Source organism: Ovis canadensis, chromosome 3 (assembly GCF_042477335.2).
Source record: "Ovis canadensis isolate MfBH-ARS-UI-01 breed Bighorn chromosome 3, ARS-UI_OviCan_v2, whole genome shotgun sequence".
NCBI classification, from domain to species: Eukaryota; Metazoa; Chordata; class Mammalia; order Artiodactyla; family Bovidae; genus Ovis; species Ovis canadensis.
The window spans coordinates 79,715,001-79,734,543 of record NC_091247.1 but is presented as its reverse complement, the minus strand read 5'-3'; the positions used below and the strand labels follow the sequence as shown (position 1 = coordinate 79,734,543).

General features: G+C 42.0%; 1 protein-coding gene across 5 annotated transcripts in view; it reads left to right on the top strand.

Moving 5' to 3' along the window:
* CAMKMT (calmodulin-lysine N-methyltransferase) overlaps positions 1–19,543 on the top strand; it is a 415,590-nt gene that overhangs the window by 390,476 nt on the left and 5,571 nt on the right. For all 5 annotated transcript variants that reach the window (XM_069583416.1, XM_069583414.1, XM_069583412.1 and 2 more), the window contains 2 exons: positions 5,576–5,639; positions 18,429–18,560. In XM_069583416.1, the coding sequence (XP_069439517.1) occupies positions 5,576–5,639; positions 18,429–18,560 (196 nt within the window). The remainder of the gene's footprint in view (positions 1–5,575; positions 5,640–18,428; positions 18,561–19,543) is intronic.

Here is a 19,543-nt window from a genome sequence, read left to right as displayed (position 1 = left end):
AATGTTCTCAGGTTAAAAATAGCCACACAACATGTTTGAAAAATAGTCTTTTTTCCCCTAGCCAACAACAGGATCCTGTATAACCAACATACATAATACATATTCAGTTAAGGCTTTCATTCCAAATACACAACATAATAATATGATGTAATACATACATACATACATACATACACACTCATACCATATACATATACACACAGCTAGTAACTATTGAGAATTTATGTATTCAGATGAACCAAATACACCAAGTTTCATTTTATAAATGGTTTTTTTTTCTATGCATGAATTGGTTTTTTTTCCCTCCTGGTGTCGTCAGTGCTGGAATGTCAGACTGTTTATAATTTCCCATTTGTAAATGTGAAACATTAAGCTGCTCTCACTGTGATGCTGATATTATTTCCAAGAGAAATGCTTTGGAAGTGGTCTGTCTTCATACTCACAGAGATGGGTACGCTGTTTAGAAACTTAAAAAGTACAGTGATGCCCATAATATACATGTTGTGCCTATAGCAGGGAAGCCCAGGACTGCAGGAGTTCTTTATGTCTTGTAGGGTTGATGTTTCTCTGTCAGAGTTATTACACAGATGCTGCTTCTAGGGACAGGCAGGCAGGCAGACCAGGCTGCTTTTTTTTTTTTTTTTTGAAGAATGTCACAAGAGGAAAAGAAAGCTCTCTTTAGTCACTACCTCTAAGATGAAACCTGAAATAGTCGGTGCCAGAAATAGGTGCCACACATAAATAGATGACGTTAAGTCTCACACCATCCTCGAGTCATTGTCAGTCAATGAGATCTGGATTAGGCCACAGGAATATGAAGCAAGAGTTGGAGTTCAAATATTAGGTACATGGATTAAATTCTTACTGAAGCACTTCCAGCAAGGGTGGTATTGTCTGATTCCCTGAATAGCTAACCAGTGGTACCGCTTGATCCCATTTACATGAAAACAAGCTCTATTCACAAACCTATTCCAAACCTACATTGTGGTTCAAGTAAAATGCACATGATTACGAGTGGTGATATGTTTATGTTCTTAAATCATTCATATATTCATATATTTACATTCAAACATTCATAAACCTGTAGGCAATGGGGGGAATAACTTATTTCCCAGAAGAGACAGTCTCTTAGTTCACATCTAAATTTAGTAGCTCAACTAGATTATAAAATAAAGAGGCACACTGAACGCTAGTCATTATTTCACCATTCAGCATTTTTGACAATGAAATATAGTTTCATGGTTCAACAGTTCCTAAGTAACTTGTAAAATGTCAACTTTGAAATAAACAGAAAGAAAAAAAATCAAGGTAACGGCCATACCCACAAAAGGATGCTGTTGACAAACATCAAAATATTAGAATATTTAACCACAGGTGTAGAAAAAAAAAAAAACCCTCCTATTAAGTTCCTTGGTTGACTTGTTTAATGTTGAATTTAATATAAGTTCCTTTCTGCTGGAATGCAGTCCGCCCCTGTCCTTGCTGAGTTTAGAATAGCGAGTGATTGTTAATTTTAAACCTGCCTTTCCAGACTTCTGTTAAATCACAATGATCTGAGAGTCTGGTAGCAAGATGTTTTTTTTATCCAATGAACAATTTCACTCAGTGTTTGATGGCTTTCCAGTTTATTGTATCTCTGCAAAAATAAAAATGATTCTGTAAATTTGAAGGAAAAAAAAAGGTCCATACATGTGGATTCTCTAAAGGCTGGCAGAGGAAGTCTAAAATGCCACCCTTAGCTGGACGCATGGAGCTCGGTCTGTAGGATGGTGAACCACATCTGCCTGCCTGCAGCCTGAGACTTTGGGAAGAAATGCCAGAAGGTTCATCACCTCACTTGCTCTCTCAGCATTTTCACACCAGCTGTATACAGTGGATTGTTTCTGTGTTCTATCCTTTTTACTTTAAATGATGACAAGTTTGGGTTTTGTGAAGAAAAATTGTTTTTCTCAAAATAGGCTCTAGGATTTCTTTGTTTTCTTCCAGATGCTCTGATCATAGATAGTTGAAACTCACGACTCATAGACCTTTCCACCTGAAAAGATCTTTAGCCCTCTCACCTCACACCTGAGGAAACTCAGTCCTGGAGAAGATGGACAGATTGTCACAGATCTGGCACCTAAGGGGTGGCGCCACACGAGATTAGAATACGGCTGCCCCAGCGGTCAGTTGCTAAAGACTGAGAGAGGCTATTGGGTCTGCTGAAAGTTAAATCGAAAACAGTGAATTGGAGCACATTTCACCTTGAAAATTACACAGAGGTCTTCTTCTCTGAGAATGCTGACAGAAGTGTCTCCTTGTTCTCTGTACTAATTAATTTCCCTATGCCAGGAGGTGAAGCTGCTCTGTGCTGTGTAGAAAACCCTGACTGATTCTAAGGGAGGCAATGAAAATGGCCTGGTACCTTCCCTTTGTCGCATAATCTATGATTCAGATCAATGGAACAAAGCAAGCGTTGATTCCACAAGTGAATTATATAGAGGGGTCTGTGTGTGTGTGTGTGTGTGTGTGTGTGTGTGTGTGTGTGTTTAATGGCCAAACTAGACTGATTGTCAATGTATTTTGATCAGTAACTGAAGGGAGAGTATCTCCATCCCAATCACTGACCCACTCAACCTTTTTTTAATAGATCCACTTAAGCTACTGCTGTTCTCTGAGCCCATTAGGACTTATTTAAGGGGTGAATTTTCAGGAGATTATATATCACTCCCACTAAAGCACATTGAAATTGCTCATAGGATGTATCCTACAAAGTGTTATAAATTCTGCACCAGAGCTAACAAGAAAGGTGAGCTTGCTTAGAATAAAGACCTATTAGAGAACTATAAGAATTACTTTTGGGAAATTTGACTTGGAGTGATGGAGAAGACAGAATCAGCTTTCAAATAACTGTGTTTTGAATGTGTGCTGTGTGTTAAGCTGCGTTTTCTAGTGAGCTGTGATGTTAATATCTTTTTCACCATTGCCAATAGTGAATAGAAATAGTATTTTATAAGACTATGTTTTTTTATTGAAGTGTAGTTAATTTACAATGTTTTCTTAGTTTCAAGTACACAGCAAAGTGATTCAGGTATCTGGCAGGCTACAGTCCATAGGCGGGCGCAGAGTCCAACATGACTGAAGCAACGAAGCAGCATGTGTATATACATGCATTCTTTTTTCAGATTCTTTTCCATTATAGTTTATTACAGCCCTCTCTGGTGACTAAGATGGTAAAGAATCTGCCTGCAAGGCAGGAGACCTGTGTTCAATCCCTGAGTCAGGAAGATCCCCTGGAGAAGGGAATGGCTACCCACTCCAGTATTCTTGCCTGGAGAATTCTGTGGACAGAGGAGCCTGGCAGGCTGTCTTCATGGGGCTTGCAAAGAGTCAGACACTACTGAGCAGCTAACACTTTCCCTCTTTCATAGGTTATCACAAGATATAGAGTATAATTCCCTGTGCGACACATTAAGTCCTTGTTGTTCACCTATGTTATATATAGTAATATGTATATATTAATCCCGAACTCCTAATTTATCTCCCCTTCCCCATATAAGGTTATATTTTCAGCTCAGCTTTTAAGTTGTTAATTGTTTATCTCTAACAGTCTTACCAACTCTTAGGATGCACATGTATAAACTGGGAATGGTCTTGCTTAGTGCTATGTATCCCAACTTGCCAGGCCTCCTGTGGACTCAAGTAACTGATAGAGGTATTTAAATAGAATGCTTAATTATTCACATTTAAGGTAGTATTGTTGTTGCTTCCCTGGGCTCAGTGGTAAAGAATATACCTGCCAAGCAGGAGACACCGGTTCAATCCCTGGGTCAGGAAAATCCCCTGGAGAAGGAAATGGCAACCCACTCCAGTATTCTTAACTAGGAAATCTCATGGACATTGGAGCCTGGTGGGCTACAGTCCATGGGGTTGCAAAAGAGTCGGACACAGCTTAGTTACTAAACAACAACAACAGCAAGACAGTATTACCTCACTAAAGAATAAGGTATAAAGTCCTGAAGAGAACATTTCAAAACACTTAAATACAATTTGATTCCTTTCTTTCTGGTCCTTTTACTGGTTATAAACCACTAATTAATATGACTAAAAGACAAACTTCTGTAGCATTCAAATTAGACGCATTTTGTGCTCTAAGATTTAAATGCATAGTTTTCTGGAACAGTAAGAAATTTTCCCATATAATAATCAGGTTATCCTGACTGATACATAGGTTTGCATTCTAGAGATGATTTCTGGTTTACCTTAAGAGGATTCTTTTTCCATTGCTCAAAGCAGCATTTTATAGAAGAAACTTCCACTAAGCATGTCATGGTGAATCCCAAGTTCTGTCTTCTTGGAAATATTTCATAAGCCGCTCTCCCCACTCATCTTAAGTGAGAGAATTAGGAGAGAACCTGGTCTGGTGAAACATCCTGCCTAAATGCTGATTCCTCTGCAGCAAGACCAGTGAAGGAGTATGTACAACCAGTTTTAGAGGCATTAAAACTCACCCTACGTAAGCCCCTCCATTTCAAAGACTGTGTTGATCTGCTAGTAAAGTGAAAAGTGAAAGCGATAGTCTCTCAGTCATGTCTGACTCTTTGCAACCCCATGGACTGTAGCCTGCCAGGCTCCTCTGTCCATGGAATTCTCCAGGCAAAGATACTGGAGTGGCTTGCCATTCCCTTCTCCAGGGGATCTTCCCAAACCAGGGATTGAACCCAGGTCTCCCAGATTGCAGGCGGATTCTATACTGTCTGAGCCACCACAGAAAACCAAAATATGAAGATGGAGGTACTGGGGATTGAACCTAGGATCTCATGCATGCTAAGCCTGTTCTCAGCCACTGAGCCATACCCCCAGGCCTGCCAGTAAGGGAGTAAGTGAACTATTCACTGAGCACCTTCTCTGTGTGTAAGCTGGGCCAGAGATAGTGATACAGAAGTGAATACAGACTGGAAGCTCCTTGAGGATGGGAATTTTGTCTTATTCACAGCTTATCTCCATGGCCTGAAGCAGCTCCTAGTATATAGCAAGTTATCGACAAATATTGAATCCAGAGTTGCCACGGTCTTTGGGACACATTGCCTAACCCTGGTCTTTGTTTATTCCTAACTCACTGGTTGGAACTAACCTTTAGGGACTGGTGCTGTTACTAGTCACTAAAAACCATCCTTACCTGAGGTCTTTTCTGTGGTCAGTGTGTAATAGGACCAGTGGTTTGATTTTGAAGGATGGCCTCGCAGCACCTCCGATGGGCAAAGGACCCGTGTTTGCAGAGACAAGTGTTGGGAGAGCTTCGTCTCCACCAGATGACTCCCTCAAACAGCAGCTTAGAAAACTACCCATTGCACACTAGCACATGGTCCAGTCGTGTGTGAATTGTGGCCCATCACGTGATGGCTTGGCTTTGATTGGATAACCCTGCCACAGTATCTTTTGTATTATTTGTATTCTAGTGAGATACTTGAATGGAAGGAAACAATTTCTGTCTTTTAGTGTTGAGTAAACATATGTAATTAGCCTTGATCTCCACTAATATCATTAGACTTGAAAACCCAGTTTAATCTGGATTCTGCTCTCTTCTCAATGTCAGCCTGTTTCTGGACCAGTACAGAGCCAGCCTTGTTGATGCAATAAAGAGATTACTCCAGCCCAGGGTAAGTATGTTTCTATTTTCTCCTGAACACTGGCTTCAGAATAATTAGTCTGTGCACAAAGATGGAAAGAGTAATGGAATGGCAGGATTAATGTCATGTAATACTTTAATACTTATTATGTCCAACTTCAATTGAGTCTTCTGATCTATCAGATTCTTTCCTAATCATAACTAGGGAACTTCTTACCCTTGGCCTTCTGATAAGGAACACAGTGGGTAGTAAAATAAATGAAACCGCTTCAAAGATAGTGTGAGATTATTTTTATCAAAGAATTTCTTGAGTCTTTTCCTTTGATAACAATATCTTCATATTAAAGTAGAGTATGATATTGAAAGTTTTCTGTTGACTTCTGTCATTTTAAATCCCTTCAATGGTAACCTTTGTCATTGGGTATTTATTTATTGCAAAAGAATATTTTTTTTCTTTTTATTTCTGTTTCTATTAAAGAAAGGGACTTCAGATGAATCTATTAAAAGTTCTTTGCTTTAAAAGGAAACCATTATTTACATATTATAAACATTAGGTCACAATGAAGCCAAGCATGGCATAAAATATTATGCACATTTTTACATTTATATATCCATTTATGCCTGTGAGTAAATTACAGAGTTTGTATCCACTCTTATTTTGCTGGGCTGTTATACTAAGCTAGGAGGTCCTGCAGGCTAAACGGAGAGTTAATATACATCCATTTAAAGAAAGAAAACAAGTTTAAAGCTCATACATTAAAAAAAAAATCTTATAAGTATGTAAGACTCTTGCTGTGCCATAGGAATTTAGAATAGGTTAACAGTGTTAATGTAGCCTAAGACAGAAACTCAACATTTATCTGAGAAAAGACTATAGTGTGTGTGTGTGTATGTGTGAAGTATTTTCTAAAGTTTTGTCTTTTCTTTTAAAAAAGAAGGTTTGCTCCAGTCTTCTGACCTCAGTGAGACTTATCGGCTACTACCTTTCAATCTTTCTCTTATATCTTTTCTACATTGAAGATTCCCAGAGCAATTTGATAATCATCCTTTGCCCTACACTGTGCTTTTTATTTTGTTATCTCTATATAGCTCAGAAACTTTAACTAGGCCTCTCAGAGGAGTAACCACAGCTTTGTAAGTGGTAATCAATTAAATTAAATTGGCTTCTCAATTCCCCCTGTGAGGTGGGGAGCAGCTCTAGAGGCAAGGAAGGGGCACACTCCAAGCCGTTGATGACAGCTGTTGTGGTTGAGTGAGCAGCCCAAGTTGAGGGCAGAAGAAGGAATTGGGGGCCTCTTCATCTCCCTGTTAGCCTTGGGTGATTCTCATGAGCATTTGCAAGATCAGGATTTTCAGAAAGGATCCCAAGATTCTTGGATATAAGGCTTCTGGGAACATCTATCATGCAAAAACACAATGCTTTCAAAGACTCCTGGATCTCACAATGCACAGTACTTCACTCATCACCAACACCTCCTTCAGAGCCTATTTGTGACAAATAATCCATTTTGCTGGTTCCAAATGGGAAAAGGAGAACGTCAAGGCTGTATATTGTCACCCTGCTTATTTAACTTCTATGCAGAGTACATCATGGGAAACGCTGGGCTGGAAGAAGCACAAGCTAGAATCAAGATTGCCAGGAGAAATATCAATAACCTCAGATATGCAGATGATACCACCCTTATGGCAGAAAGTGAAGAGGAACTAAAGAGCCTCTTGATGAAAGTGAAAGAGGGAGTGAAAAAGTTGGCTTAAAGCTCAACATTCAGAAAACGAAGATCATGGCATCTGGTCCCATCACTTCATGACAAATAAATGGGGAAACAGTGTCAGACTTTATTTTTCTGGGCTCCAAAATCACTGCAGATGGTGATTGCAGCCATGAAAGTAAAAGACACTTACTCCTTGGAAGGAAAGTTATGACCAATGTAGACAGCATTTTAAAAAGCAGAGACATTACTTTGTCCTCAAAGGTCTGTCTAGTCAAGGCTATGTTTTTTCAAGTGGTCATGTATGGATGTGAGAGTTGGACTATAAAGAAAGCTAAAAGTGAAAGTGAGGTTGCTCAGTCATGTTCGACTCCTTGTGACCCCGTGGACTGTAGCCCACTAGGCTCCTCCATCCATGGTATTCTCCAGGCAAGAGTACTGGAATGGGTTGCCATTTCCTTCTGACCCAGGGATCGAACCCAGGCCTCCCATATTCCAGGAAGATGCTTTAACCTCTGAGCCACCAGGGAATTGATGCTTTTGAACTGTGGTGTTTGAGAAGACTCTTGAGAGTCCCTTGGACTGCAGGGAGATTCAACCAGTCCATCCTAAAGGAAATCAGTCCTGGGTGTTCATTGGAAGGACTGATGTTGAAGCTGAAACACAAATATTTTGGCCACCTGATGTGAAGAGCTGATTCATTTGAAAAGATCCTGATGTTGGGAAAGATTGAGGGCAGGAGGAGAAGGAGAGGACAGAGGATGAGATGGTTAGATGGCATCACCAACTCAATGGACATGAGTTTGGGTGGACGCCGGAAGTTGGTGATGGACAGGGAGGCCTGGTGTGCTGCGGTTCATGGGGTCACAAAGAGTCGGACATGACTGAGCGACTGAACTGAACTGAACTGAACTCCATTTTGTAGCACATTTGCCTGGTTTACGTAGAAAGTGAAAGTGAAGTCGCTCACTCATGTCCAGTTGTTTGCAACCCCATGGACTGTAGCCTACCAGGCTTCTCCATCCATGGAATTTTCCAAGCAAGAGTACTGGAGTGGGTTGCCATTTCCTTTTCCAGAGAATCTTCCTGACCCAGGGATCGAACCCAGGTCTCCCGCATTGCAGGCAGACGCTTTCCCATCTGAGCCACCAGGGAAGCTATGCAGAAGAAGGAATTACATAGTTTACATAGGAGTCATACGTTTACATAGGATCTATTATAAATCATCCACGTGATTTATTGTAAATCATTCACATGATTAACAATAGAAAACTGCCCAAGCTATGAATAGACCTAAATGGAGGTTGAACTGGAGCATCTAGTAGCTCTCCTGTACCCTCTATTAAACTCTGAATGATGCTCCTCCTTGTCTGAAGTATGGCTCCACGCAGCAGCCTCCTCAGAGGACAGCAGCACTCCTGCTGAAGCAGATGCTCACCGTTAACTGGGAGGATAAGACCCAGCCCTAGAGTGGATGGTGCTTACTTATGCTCTGTGTAGAGCTGGGGAAGCCAAATCAAAGGGGCCTGCATCATGGACTTCCCGAGTGGCTCAGTGGTAAAGAATCCACTTGCCAGTGCAGGAGACATGGGTTTGATCCCTGGCCCATGAAGATCCTATGTGCCACAGAGAAACTAAGTCCGCATGCCACAACTATTGAGCCTGTGCTCTAGAGCCCGGGAGCTGCAGGTACTGAAGCCTGAGCACGCTAGAACCCATGCTCCGCAACAGGAGAAGCCACCACAATGAGAAACCAGTGCATTGCAACTGGAGAGCAGCCCCCAATCTCCGCAACTAGAGAAAAACCCATGCAGCAACAAAGACCCAGCACAGCCCAAAACATAAATAAGTAAACAAATAAATATTCTTAAACATCTAAATTAAAACAAAAACAAAGGGGCCCACATCAAAATGCAGCATAAGAAATGAGAGGAGGGGCCCTCACTTAGGCCCCTCCTGTCCTGCAACACTGCTTGGACTGACAAGCTTCCAGCCTAAGAGGTCAGGAGTCCACCATAAGGAGTCCACCAGTCATGGACGGTGCATGGACATACTGAAGTTCCCACCCAGGAATCTCACTCCACTGAGAGGTGTGGGGCAGCAGGCCCTTTGCACTCCTGGGAACCTTACCCAGATGGACCCAGAAAGGGCTACAAGGACTCAGCAGGGAACCGCAGCAGCTCTGTCTCCCGTGCCAGGGGGCTGGAAGGGTGCCGAGAACATGGGGGCACCTGGAGGAAAACTGCTCTTCTCCTTGCCTCTCAGGGCTGCTGTCCTACTTCCAAAGGACGTCCCCCCGCCCCTCGCTGAGTGTGTGTGTCGTGGACATCACAGTCCAAGACCAAGATAACATTAAAGGCTTTATCCCATGACAATTAGAGCTGCTTTTAATGGTTTCTGGAGCCTAGTCCACTCCTCCATGGTTTTGTGGCCCAGAGGCTGAAGGTACTGTAAGAGGCCCACAGAGAAACAAATTGGGCAGCTGCACTGGTGGGCCCTGAGCTCTTAGTAATTGAAGGGCTAAGCAAACTCAGTGGAGATGAAACAAGTCCTCAAGGTGCTCAGCCAAAGCTGCACTTTGGCCAAACACTTTGAATTCATAGGTGGGCCCCAGTTTCCAAGGGTAAAGTATCAATAGATAGACCCAGAAATGTCTGTGTACAAAACCCAAGTTGTTCTTACTATTGAGCCACTTACTAGATTCATCTCTCAGAGCCTCAGTTTCTCATCTGTAAAATGAGGAGGAAACAAGTCAATGCATTGGAAGCTTTAGCACAAAACTGACTCTGAATGAGTATGTGTTCAGTCTTGTTGCCTTGAAGAACTAGAGGGACTTCCCAGCCATGATGGGTATAGAATACACAGGGCTGTTTTCAAAAACTGTCCTCAGAGAAATGCTTGGCAGAACAGGAAAATTTTTTTTTTCTTGAACTTGGACTTGGATGATGTCTACACATAACTAGGCCTGCCGCATCTCCCTGCACCCATGTCCTACTTGCCTGCTGCAGGCTCTGCAGAAGGTCCGGAGGATTGTCTACCTGGATGAAGATGACACTTTTTACTACAAGCACCCCCATCAAGTGAGGGGAGAGAAATTCCTACGAGACAGCCAGGATGAAACCATTGTAACATGGAGATTCAAGTGTCAACCTGTGTGAAGAAATGGATTCTCCCATTATTGGGGAGTGTGATTCCTTGAGTACTAGCTAAGGCAAATCTGCTGTCTGGAGTCAAAGGATCAGAAGCAAAGAAAGTAGGTGGAGGGGAGGAGTTTCCCTGCTTTTCAGTTTTTATAACTGGGGTCATAAATGAGGGGGTACAGGCCCCCAGAGAGAGCTTAGCCACCAGAATGGGTTCCTGGCTTGACCCAGGAGCAGTATCAAATCACAGAGCTAAGCCTGGATCCTTGGGCAGACAGGCACCTATGCCTGGAAAGTCATTACAGGAAGCCCCAAATATCAGCAAGAAATGATCATTGCTTGCTCTAGATGGAAACTTTCTTCTGTTTACTGCTTGAGAGAACCTGTAAAAACATCTGACCCCTGCCAGAATGTTACAGGAACTCTCTAGCAGACTTAAAAGATGACAAGAAAAGATTTTAAAAAGAAATGACAGTGTTAGACAATCAGTCATGTCCGATTCTTTGCAACTCCATGGACTCCTCTGTCCATGGAATTCTCCAGGCAAGAATACTGGAGTGACCTGCCATTCCCTTCTCCAGGGGATCTCCTCAACCCAGGGATCAAACCCAGGTCTCCTGCATGCTAGGTGGATTCGTTAGTATCTCAGCCACCAGGGAATCAGCAAATGTTACTCATTCCAAGAAGCAACAAGTATCTTTCCTCCCCTACCTCTTTCCCTCTGGTGAGAGGCTTCTTGTCGCTGATGAGTCATAGCTGAGCTCCTATTACTGTGGTCCTTAAAGACCATCAGCCATGTCTGATATCACAGGACCCAGATGTAATTTAAAATACAGCCACAGCAGCCTACAAGTTGAACTTTGGTCCAGAAGTGACAACAAACAAGTGACACCTACTGATATTCCTGTGAAATGGCTTTGAGGGCAGGGAGGGAAGCAAGCCAGTTGGACAGTGTGAATTTACTCAGGACCATGAGGAGATGGATGGGGATGCAGTATGGACATGTCTCCAGCTTATCATCACTGCTCACCATTGTCAAGAATTCAAAACTGTCCTCTGAAACTCATTTAACCTTCTTTAGAAGCTGGCCCTAAGTAACTGCCAAATTCCTAGAGTCCCAACTACACGACTGACTTCATTTACATGAAGTAAATCATGAACTCTCATTTTAGAAAAGCAGTTTCTTTTTTTGTTGTTTCCTGTTCTGGGTCTTAGTTACGACATATGGGATCTTTTAGCTAGGGCCTACGGGATCTAGTTCCCTGACCAGGGACTGAACCTGGGCCCTCTACATTGGGAGCACAGAGCCCACTGGACCACCAGGGAAGTCCTAAGCAGTTTCTTTTTACTGACATATTTTACCATCTTTTTTTTTTTTTTTTTTATCTAGCATCTCTGCAACCCTCTGTATAAACCTCTGTTTTTGCTTATCTCAGGGAAATGCCTTGTGAGTGTGGGTTCAATGGCATGAACTGAGATGGTGCTGTAAGACCTTTGGGTTCCTGTCTGTTTGCTGGGTCAGAGGCCCAACAAAGCTTCCCCTGTCTTTGATGAGAAGCTGTGTTCAGCCAAACCTGGCTCTTCCAGTTGTAGGAGCAAAGAATCCCCAGACGATTTTTAAGACCCTGAATTCAGGGGCCTATCCCTTAGTTCTTTTTGGAAGCCCACCCAGGTGTTTATCGAGCATGTCCAGTGCTGAGTCTCTGCCCTTGAGGAATTTAGAATGTGGTCATGGAGACCTCGCGCACATAGCTGGAACTACGGTGGACAGTGCAAAATGGCTTATAACAGCCCAGCGCTCGATCATGTAGAGCCTGGTGCTGTTTTTTGTTTGTTGTGTGAATCTTTCTAATTGACACCTTCCATAGAATGTGAGATCTTTAAAGAACTGAACTCTGTCTAGAGTCAACAAACCTTTGTTGAGCAACTGCTCTCTGCCTAGCACTGTGCTGGGACTGTGGGGTATGAATAAGAATAACCAGCACTATAAAGAATCTCACTGTATAGCAGGGAAGATTAATGCACAACTCCTAGGAATTGCAGTGCAGTAGTCTAGGTACTGGAATGCAGCACAAAAATAACTAATTGCCTGAGGAAGAGTTCCTTAGAGGCAGGAATATTGACTTCGGTTGAATAGGAAGAAGGCCATTCTGAGCCTCAGTAGAAGGGGACTAGAAAGTAGCAGCCCTGGTGGAAAGAACAGAACTCACAGGTGGAGAGAACGAAATAGCATGTTGAGTTTGCAGGAGTTTGCTCTGGTTGGAGTTTAGGAGTGTCTGTTATACTGGGGGAGGGGCGGGAGATGAGTTAGTTTGGGTACCACTTTAAGAAAGGCTGAGAACATGATGTTGGAGAGACTAGACTTTATGGGTAATAGCCATCGAAAGTTTTTGAGCAGTGATATAGTTGGATGTGGGTCCAAGGAAGATCACTCTGGCCAGCATAAAAGCTGGTTTTGAAATAAGAAAGAGCTTGAAGCAGCAAGGCTCTTCATGGGTCCACCGTGAACCAACTTCTACCTAAAACTGTACAGTTAGGAGCCAGTGAAGACTTATAGGTGGAGAAGAGGGAACTGGATGGGTGTTCACTGAGAGGTTCATTCAGCAAACATTTCTGGAGTGCTCCTTGGGGATAAAATAAGATACAACAGTTTTAAAAGGCAACATCACGATTTCCTGATTTCCAATTTCATTTTGAAGGTAAAGGGTATGGAAGTATTTGGTACTTAATAGGTACTCAGCTGTGTGTGTGAGAGAGAGAAAGAAAGAGAAAGATGGATGAATAGCGCCCTGGGAAGGGTAGAGGTTTAGGCCAACGTCTGTTGAATTCCATTTTAGACAGAATGGGTTAAAGATACTTTCAGAACATCCCCAAGGAGGGCTCTAGTAGGCACCTGAAAATCCAGGTATGTGAACTGGACAGTGATGACTGCTGCAGTTATGTACTTGGGAGTTTTTAATGCGTAAGTGATAGTTGAAGTTGTGGACTTCAGGACAATTGCCTGGAGCTGTATAAAACATAAAGAAACAGTAGACAGAGTCCTGGGGACTACTGACAATGAAAGGGCGGATGATAAAAAGAAGCCAGGGTCGGGGACTGACTGACTGAGAGAAATGTAGGGGAGGAAGCAGGCGAAGGTAGCATCTCAGAAACCAGATGAAGACATGGCTAGAAAATAAACATAAGCCTACACATGCAATCGATAGTTAATAGTGGATCGCCTGGAAATGGAAAAGCATAGCCTGTTCCTTGCAAAATAAGTCTGAAGAAGACATGTTTTCCAGAAGTGCACATCCTTTACTCTATGAATATAGATTGGTCTCGCAGAATAACAACAACTGAGCTTACAGTGTATTGTCACCCTGCTTATTTAACTTCTATGCAGAGTACATCATGAGAAACGCTGGGCTGGAAGAAGCACAAGCTGGAATCAAGACTGCCGGGAGAAATATCAGTCACCTCAGATATGCAGATGACACCACCCTTATGGCAGAAAGGGAAGAGGAACTAAAAAGCCTCTTGTTGAAAGTGAAAGAGGAGAGTGAAAAAGTTGGCTTAAAGCTCAACATTCAGAAAACGATCATGGCATCTGGTCCCATCACTTCATGGGAAATAGATGGGGAAACAGTGTCAGACTTTATTTGGGGGGGGCTCCAAAATCACTGCAGATGGTGATTGCAGCCATGAAATTAAAAGATGCTTACTCCTTGGAAGGAAAGTTATGACCAACCTAGACAGCATATGCAAAAGCAGAGACATTACTTTGCCGACTAAGGTCCATCTGGTCAAGGCTATGGTTTTTCCAGTGGTCATGTATGGATGTGAGAGTTGGACTGTGAAGAAAGCTGAGCGCTGAAGAATTGATGCTTTTGAACTGTGGTGTTGGAGAAGACTCTTGAGGGTCCCTTGGATTGCAAGGAGATCCAACCAGTCCATTCTGAAAGAGATCAGCCCTGGGATTTCTTGGAAGGAATGATGCTAAAGCTGAAGCTCCAGTACTTTGGCCACCTCATGCGAAGAGCTGACTCTTTGGGAAAGACTCTGATGCTGGGAGGGATTGGGGGCAGGAGGAGAAGGGGACGACCCAGGATGAGATGGCTGGATGGCATCACGGACTCGATGGCCGTGAGTCTGAGTGAACTCCGGGAGTTGGTGATAGACAGGGAGGCCTGGCGTGCTGTGATTCGTGGGGTCGCAAAGAGTCGGACACGACTGAGCGACTGAACTGAGCTTACAGTGTAAACAAGATCTTTGTTGTTTTGTGGAACTCCTCTCCAGGGATAAATGAATTCTCTCAAATTTCTGTTCATCAGTCTAAATTTTACATTCAATTGAGTGTTCAATCAGAGTTTAAAATGATTCTGTGACTGTGAATGCTTAGAAAGTTGTGCTTTGGTAAATTGAAAATAATTTTTCTAAAGTAATGGGCTAATTTGAAATCTATGTTCTTTTTCTTGGTTTGATTTTTGGAGCCTAAATTGTGAGGCATATTCCACTGACTGTAACAAAGTGTCCTGCTGCACTGGGGATATGGTAGGGGGCGGGCTTCTGAAACCATTCATTATTGGGGAGAGGCTGGCACTCAGTAGGGCAAACAGTGGATGCTATTGAATGAATGGATGATGTCCTATTGTCCCTCCTAAATATTAATCCACATCTCAAAGGTGTCTGCATTCAACGAAATGAAAAAGAAAACATTTTGAAACTCAGAACTGAGTAATTAGAGATTAAAACTACTGCTTGCTCTTTCTCTTTCTTGTGCGGACAATATTGTGCACAGAAAGCTGCCCTCTGAAATCCCATTAGAGCCACTGACTCTGTAAAAGCTTCTTGGAGAAAATCTTTTCTAAAGAATGAACGTTAGAATGTGGCCTTCGAATTCCCAGAGACTTGTATTTTTCAGATTATTCAACGTCTGGATTTAGTTTATTCTTTCAACAAATATTGATCGTCTCTTCTGTGCTAGGCACTGAGAAAATATAGTGAATAAAACATTAGAAGATCCCATTTTCCTGGAGTATACATTCTAGCCAGAGGAGAAAGGCAATAACAAATAAGGATGTGATGTGTGTCAGTAGTGATGAGGGCTAAGGATACAACTAGAGCAGTGAGAGGGGGTGGGGAGGGTGGCTGTTTTAGGTGCGGTGGGTATGGAAGGACAGGTAGGCTGAGACACAAGCTCAGTTGCAATCCCCTTACAGCTCACCCCAACCAGCAGAGGGCTGGGGTGAGGGCAGAGGTGTGTTTTGTGAATGCAAACATCAACCCAACCACAACCCCTTAGTCTTAAACATTATGATACATAATTTAGATAACAGCTGTCAAAAACCAACTCTTTGATTATAATGGTAAGACAATTTTTGCAGGTGACTTTAAAATAAAACCACTTCCATTATTCAAAAATCCAGAATGACAATCAGCTCTTAGAAAGGACTAAAATGACCTACTAGTGCTCCTTCTTTTTTTCCCCCCCTATGGAGACTTTTGCTCCCCTGCTGAGACCATGTATAATATCTAGTTTCACATCAAAATGAATTTTTGCTGCTAAGTTTGAAAACCGCCTGAAAATAGCAATTAATATTGGAAAAGCTGACAGAACCTTAAGTGTAGTGGCATGATTGGTAGTGCTATAATTATGTGACTGAGTGTATACATGTCTATGTAAACACAGTATGAAAACACTCTTGATGTCCAGGACAGTGGATCAGTGCATTTTCTTGAAGCTAAATGAGGGGAAAAGAGAAGGAGAGGAAGTTGGTAGAATCTTTATAGATCTATATATGTAGATGCTCCTAGTCTTTCTTACATCTATATATGTGGGGCCCTAAATGGGAAACCTTAAAAAGAAGGGCTAGCTTTGTGGTTTAGAGCTAAGATGGTGCCTGGCGGAAGAGATGAGGGCTCGGCTTAAGTTGTTTGTCAAAATTTTTGATTGGCTCTCTTGATTTCCGTGCACTGGACAATGCGTGATCACCATAGACCCCTGCCATGATGTAAGCACGTGGTAATCTGACCTTTAACTTGATTGGTAGAACTATGGAAAGTCCCTCGCAAAACCCCCCTGCTTGCCTATATAAACCAGGAGCTTACTACAATAAAGCAGAACTGCTTAGACAGAATCGCTGTCGTGTCTGATTGCCTCTCGCTCGCCAGAGGGGCTGGGTTGGCAGACAGCGGCTCACTTTTCTTCGGGACCCCTCAGCTCTGCTGAGGGAAGTTCCACTGCCTCTCTCTTTCTGCAGAGTGCCCCCCGCATATATAAACTTGTTTCTGAAATTATTTTCACACTCATTGCCTCATTTGATCCTCACAACTTGCTGGGGGTGGGGGGAGGCAAGGGAGGTTTTATTCTTCCCATTTAATGGATGTGAAAACTCAGTGAGTCAGCTAGGATAACTTGAGTTTCTTATCTGAAAAATGAGGAGACTGGACTCATGCCATCTCCAAGGTGTCTCCTAGTTTAATAGTTCTATGACTTTTTTTCCTGATTTTCCTAAGGTGACACTGCTGTCTAATGGTAGAGATCCCCTTTTAAGTCCAAACCCCTTTCTGCCACACATTTTATCCTTATATTCTTCAAAGCCTTTACAGCATGTTTAATCATCTGTAAAATGTAATGTCTACTGCACAAGGTTGTTGAGAAAAATGTTGAGGGGATTAGAGGGAAGGCTTGTGAAGCACCTAGCAAAGTGGCCGCTTGTATTATTATTGCCAGCACTGTGACTAATAAGAAGGGAGTGTTGTATCATGGAAAGAGTGTTGGCATTGGGAGTCAGGTCAGTTCCTAGTCGCTTTCTGATGTGTCGTCTTGGACAATGAGCTAACCTTTCTGAGCATCCTATAGAGGGGAGCTGAAAATCCCTATCTTGATGGGTCATTTGAAGACTAAAGGAGAGGATGTACGTAGAGCACCAGTCCCAGTGTCTGCCATGTCCTTGATGCTCAATAGACAGTTGGCAGGTATGAATGATAAACCAACTTTCAAAAGAAACTGGGATATATTTTCATAATTCTCTCAAAACCCAAAGTGGTATTTCATAGAGGTAACGTATAGTCTTGAAATTAACAGAGGCATACAGTCATCTTTTAAACAAATAAAAGGAAAAAGAAGATTCTGAAGTTTAGTCATTCTGTGCACATCTCAAAGGGAGAAGAAAAATTCACGTGCAGCCAGTAGTTAGTAAATGTTCATTGTGGAGTTTCAGGTCTTCTGAAATCTGGTATATATTTTGATCAAGTCTTCCCAGGCTCCCCGCTACAACAATCAGATAGGGTTATGCAGTTTACTTAGAAAAGCTTGCTTGCCCTCATTGTACCACTTTCTTTGAAAAGTAACCACTTGAATAACTGTGAGGAACTGCTTTGCCATAATGATGACCCTTATGAGGGATCCAGGAGAGCTGGAAATCAAGATCCTATAGTTCTGTCTCTGGCAGTATGGTCATGGAAAAGGCTGGTGGCAGAACTGAAGTGGATTGTGGTTACTCGTCTCTGTGGAGGATTTCTCGGTATTTAATTTCCAGGGCACAATAAACTAACATTTACAGACATCTGTGGCCACATGCTCTGGAGCTGAGTTGTGGATGTGTTGGCAGCTGCTAAGGAGTTGCAAGGTGGGTAGCACTGCCCTGGACCTGTTATTCTAAAATCTAGTTGATGATTTAAACCACTGGACCCAAGAGAGGTATGTATTGTACAAAAAACCAATGTTGAGTCCCATATTATTTATTACATGCATTGTTTGAAGGTGATAAAACATAGCACTGGACATTTAAATATGACATTTTTCTCTTATTTGATGTATATCTATCCTGGAAATTAGTCTCACTGTGTCTGCCCATTCTTTGTGGATATCTCAAGACAACTGAGTTTTCTACCTGAGAGCTGTACACTAAATGCTTTGACCAATGTCTGTTATGTTTGGTTGCCTTCCAGTTTTAAAATGTGTGAATTTCCTTTTTAATGTTCTAGGGGAAAGCAATGGTATTCGCCCCACGCCGAGGGAATACTTTAAACCAGTTTTGCAATCTAGCTGAAAAAGCTGGTTTCTCTGTCCAAAGACATGAAAATTATGATGAACACATTTCAAACTTCCACTCCAAGGTTAGTTTTCTGCTTGTGTTAGATAACACTTTAATCCGCATTGCATTTTGAAGAGATCATGGTCTTTTTGGCAGGTAACCTAAATATTTGATTAAAGGACTCCTTAGGTGTGCTGCTTCTGAACAGCTATTTGTATCTGGTTATTTTGTGTGGCAAAGCCATCTTTTATCTTTGCATGTCTAGAAGGATTTTACAGAAACCATTCCTGTTTACTCCTTTCTCTGAAACTAACTAATCTCTTCATTCATAATAGACTGATTTGTAGGATGCAGGGGAGGTGGCATAGAATGAATGATAAACAAGCATTTATATTTTAATGAAAAAACCTTCAGCTTTTAAGTAGGTTAAATGCTTAGCTGCAACTGAAATAAATGGAAGGTGAATGTCTAATTGTATCATGTTAGACTGTAAATCTTTATCTCCACTTGCTTTATGGCTGGGTCAGTTGGCAGTTTGAGACTGTTAAATCTCACAGAATTTCACAGTTGTGGGGTTATATGTCAGATCGAGGCGCTACAAGATTTAGGTCAAAAGCACTTATCTGAGAGTGATTTCTAAGCTTGCTTACATAAAGCAATGTTATCAGCCTTTTTTATTATTTATAGGTATAGAGCAATATAGGACACTGAGAGGCCAGCGTTCCACTGAAAACTTTTCAGGAATCTCACATTTGCTAATACATATCACAGTTACTCGTAAAACATGGATTTCTTCTGTAATTTTGTACCTTACAGAAATCTCCCTTCTCTGAGCTAGTCTGACCTTCGCAACAGACTTTGACTTGTCAATTTTGCAAGTCATGACCGCAGAAAAGTAAAGGCCTGACCTTATTTTTCTCCCTGGAAAATGTGTATAGCATTCTTTATTACCCAGGACTATGATATAATGTAGAAGTGTGCTGACTTTTGAAAAATTATATGCAAAGTGAATCTGATCTTCTAAGCAGTAGAAAGGAAATCTTCACTTTCTGGAAATGGGTTCAT